At 30.3% G+C, this 4,001-nt stretch overlaps 1 protein-coding gene across 1 annotated transcript; it reads left to right on the forward strand.

Annotated features, from left to right (window-relative positions):
* On the forward strand, positions 9–1,885 carry LOC107614292 (thylakoid lumenal 19 kDa protein, chloroplastic; the record flags this gene model as incomplete). Its single annotated transcript, XM_016316510.2, is given in 2 exon segments — positions 9–267; positions 1,166–1,885. Coding segments are annotated over 2 exon segments (636 nt in total), but the record flags the coding sequence as incomplete, so codon positions are not given.

The raw sequence follows: 4,001 nt of genomic DNA on the forward strand, positions 1-4,001 counted from the left end.
TCTTCCCACTCTTCCCACTACTTGCATCGTCCAAGCAAATATTAACAAAACTAACTGCCGCTGCAGCCATAGCCACCATTATAACCGCCGCACCTGCACCTTCCATTGCATCCTCAGAGCCTTCGTACCGTGTCTACTATGGCACCGCTGCCAGCGCCGCAAACTACGGCGGCTACGGCGGCAACTCTAGTAAGAAGGACTCCGCTGAGTATGTGTACGATGTCCCTGATGGCTGGAAGGAACGTTTGGTCTCTAAAGTTGAGAAAGGTATACACAATTTGTATAATTAATGTGTATAAGAAGTTATTGTACTTTAGTATCTTGATCAATGATTTTAGAATAAGTATTATGAATTTAAAATAAAATATTTATTGTATTTTCTTTAAGAGAGAAAAAGGATATTTTAGAAACAAAAAATTGGATAGCAAAGAAAAGAGAATCCCTTTATATATGTAATAGGTAATACATAATAGATACTAGATATTAAAGATTAGAGTACTAAAACTAACTATAAAAGATTATAACACTAACAAATCTAACAATTAAAGAATTAAAACTAACTTATAACTATGAAATATTGCTTTTGTTAAACATATTTAACCAATGGTTAACTGTGTAGCAATGCTATTAGTGAATAATCTCACATATATTATTAACGATTAGTTAGATTTGTCTAACAAAGACAATCTTTGGTAATTATAAGTTTTAATTCTTTTATGATCAAATTTGTCTATATGATAATTTTTTATGGTCAGTGTAGGTACTTTATTTCATTCATATAAATTTGTTTACTTAACTATCAACTTTTTATCATCAATTTAAATACAAAATTTTGATAAATTATGAGCATGTAGCTGATGAGGACTGTACTTGCTAAATTAAGTATATAACACCCAAGTGGTTGGTTCTATCCGACGAGAATTGTATAACAGTAGAGATTACTTAGAACATTCAATCCACTTGCTAAAATCTTTCTATTCTATGATTCATTAGTCTCAAACGATTATATATAATAGCATAAATTCTTAGGATTCAAGTTTTTAGGATTGTATAAAGTAATGTAGTATAAATTACTTAGAAATTTCTCTTGCTATAACAAACTAATGACACTAAATACACAACTCTAGCAAATTTCTAATTGTTATTTTTTTTTCCCTATCATCAGGCACCAACGGAACAGACAGTGAGTTCTACAACCCAAAGAAGAAATCAGAGAAGGAGTATCTAACTTTCCTCAGCGGGTTTCGCCAGCTTGCACCAAAGGACGCAGTGTTAAACAACTTGGCTCTCTCGGATGTTGATTTGCAGGACCTCATCGCGAATGCGGAGAGCTTGACCTCTGAGGAAGTGAAAGATGATCAGGGACAATTGTATTATGTTTACGAGATTGATGGGGTTGGTACTCATAGCTTGATCTCGGTAACTTGTGCTAAGAACAAGCTATATGCTCATTTTGTCAATGCTCCTACTCCTGATTGGAATAGAGACAAGGACATGCTGAGGCATGTTCATGAGTCTTTTAAGACAGTAGGGTCCTATTAGCAATTTGGTTATATAATTTGATATGAAACCTTTTGAAGTGTTTCATGGCTCTCTGTTTTATTTGAAGAGGATGGTGTCCTGTGATCGCATGCAATTTTGGTATAATGGCCTTTACATGGAAACTCTGAGTTTCAGGAACGGTTTGCCATAATCTTTTGCTATGTCATTATGGGGAATAGAATCTGGTTATCGTTGGAGGTTGGTAGTTAAAATTAAATTTATGCTTATTTTGGTTGCTGAGCAGGGGAAGTTTCCGAATGCTTTTAGATGTGTTCTTGAACAATTTTATTTCCAGTTCCCGAACGAGCATTCAAAATAAATCGTACTTTCGCCTTTTTGGTAAGAGTAATTCTAGAGAGCAAAATTTTTTTCAGCTAGCTCTTTTTAAATTATTTTATTTATCTTAAATTTTAATCCTAGATTTTAAATTGTAAATCTAAATCTTAAAGTTGATTAATATTGACTAACTAAAATTAGTTTTCTATACTTTTTCCTTTGATAAATAAAAAAGTAGTTATTTGATAAATTGCTGCCTTGAATTTTGGCTTTACATATTATACTACTGGAGTCATATGTAGTTTTCTACCCAAATTCATTTATCTCTGTCTATTGGTTAGAATACAAGTTTCGTGAGAGAATCTTCGACCTAAATCTATCTATCTATTTATAATATATAAAACAATTCTATTATACATATAAATCTTTTTGGCATATAAATTCATATAAGTTGGTCTAAATTTAACAAAAACAATCCTCAGTTTAAATTACGTGTAAACACGAACTTTTTCAACTCTTGAATAGTGCAAACGGTTCTTTTTCCTCAATCAAAACCACAACGCTCAAAATTCAAACAATGATTAAAATCTCTCAAAATCGTCGCAAAAAGTGAAGGAAGTTTCAAAGCTGAATTCGAAAAGAATGATGAGAAAATGAAATAAGAAGATGAAGAAGAAGCAACAGTACAAATCCACCGAAAATTCTTAAACAATACACATAAATGTCTTAGTTTTACACCGAAATTTGTTGCAATTACACAAAAATATTTTTTCTAATGCTGCATTTGTTTTCTTCTTTTTTTTTCTTATTTCTTTCTTTCTTTTAGTTGAATAAATGTAAATTCATCCTCTTCTAAATAATTTTGCAGCATTATGTGTTTCTTCTTCTTTGTTTGATTTTTTTATTTTTATTTTTATTAAGAGAGTAAAACAAAAATAAACTTGAGAAGGTAAAATAAAAAAGGAAAGATGAATAAAAAAAAAAGGTGGTGATGATGATGAAAAAAATAGAAGAAGAAGCAGCAGAAGATGAGGAGGAGGAAGAGGAAGAGTTTTGAATTATGCAAGTACAAATCCACCAAGAATTCTTAAACAATACACGTAAATATCTTAGTTTTACACCGAAATTTACTGCAATCCAAAAAATGTTTCCTTTAAAGCTACATTTTTTTCTTCTTTCTTTCTTTTAGTTGAATGAATGTATGTTTATCCTCTTCCAAGTAATTTTGTAGCATTATATATTTTTTCTTTTTCTTTATTTAATTTTTTTAGTTTTTATCCTGTTAAGAGAGTAAAACAAGAATAAACTTCAGAAGGTAAAATAAGAAAGAAAAGGTGAATAAGAAAAAGAAAAAGATGGTGATGATGATGAAAAAAAGAAAATAAAAAACAACAGAAGATGAGGGAGGAGGAAGAATAACAGTTTTGAATTATGCAGAGTACAAATCCACCAAAAATTTTTAAACAATACACATAAATGTCTTAGTTTTATACCGAAATTTGCTGTAAATACACAAAAATATTTTCTTTGATGCAGAATTTCTACATTACATTCAATTCAAACCATCAACGATGAACAATAATTTTCACAAACAAAAACAACATTATTCACCTACTGAATCATAAACTACTAATGAAAACATTAACTAAAATTGAACCACACCTCAACTACTTGATTGGATTCAAAACAATAATCTACTTCGCTCTGGTTCAATTGACAATTTGAACTTGAATAATTCATTATCTTCAACAACGAGATAATTGTTCAAAACTGATTTCAGAGCTTGATTTCTAAAACGTAAAGAACGAAGGAAATTGCCAAAAATGAAGAAAGAGAATGCAGAGAACGAACGAAGAGAAACGCAGAGATGAAAGAGAATGTAGATCGAAAATGCTGAGAAAATTCGAAAAAGAAAACGAAATTCTTTCGAAAAAGACAGTTATATATTCGCGCATTGATTGAAAAGTTGGTTAGATAGTGGCGCGTGAGGTAAATTAGATTAAAGAGACTTGTATATGTAAATAACTTGTATACGGAGAATATTTCTATATAAAAATTGATAGCACTCTTTTATACCATGAATTTTAGCCATCTTATTTTTTTTTAATTGTGCCATATTAACACTTCTAAATGTATGACAACATATGAGAATCAATCAATTATCTTTAAGAAAAAATTTAAAA

The sequence above is a fragment of the Arachis ipaensis genome, chromosome B08 (genome assembly GCF_000816755.2).
Source record: "Arachis ipaensis cultivar K30076 chromosome B08, Araip1.1, whole genome shotgun sequence".
Lineage (NCBI taxonomy): Eukaryota > Viridiplantae > Streptophyta > Magnoliopsida > Fabales > Fabaceae > Arachis > Arachis ipaensis.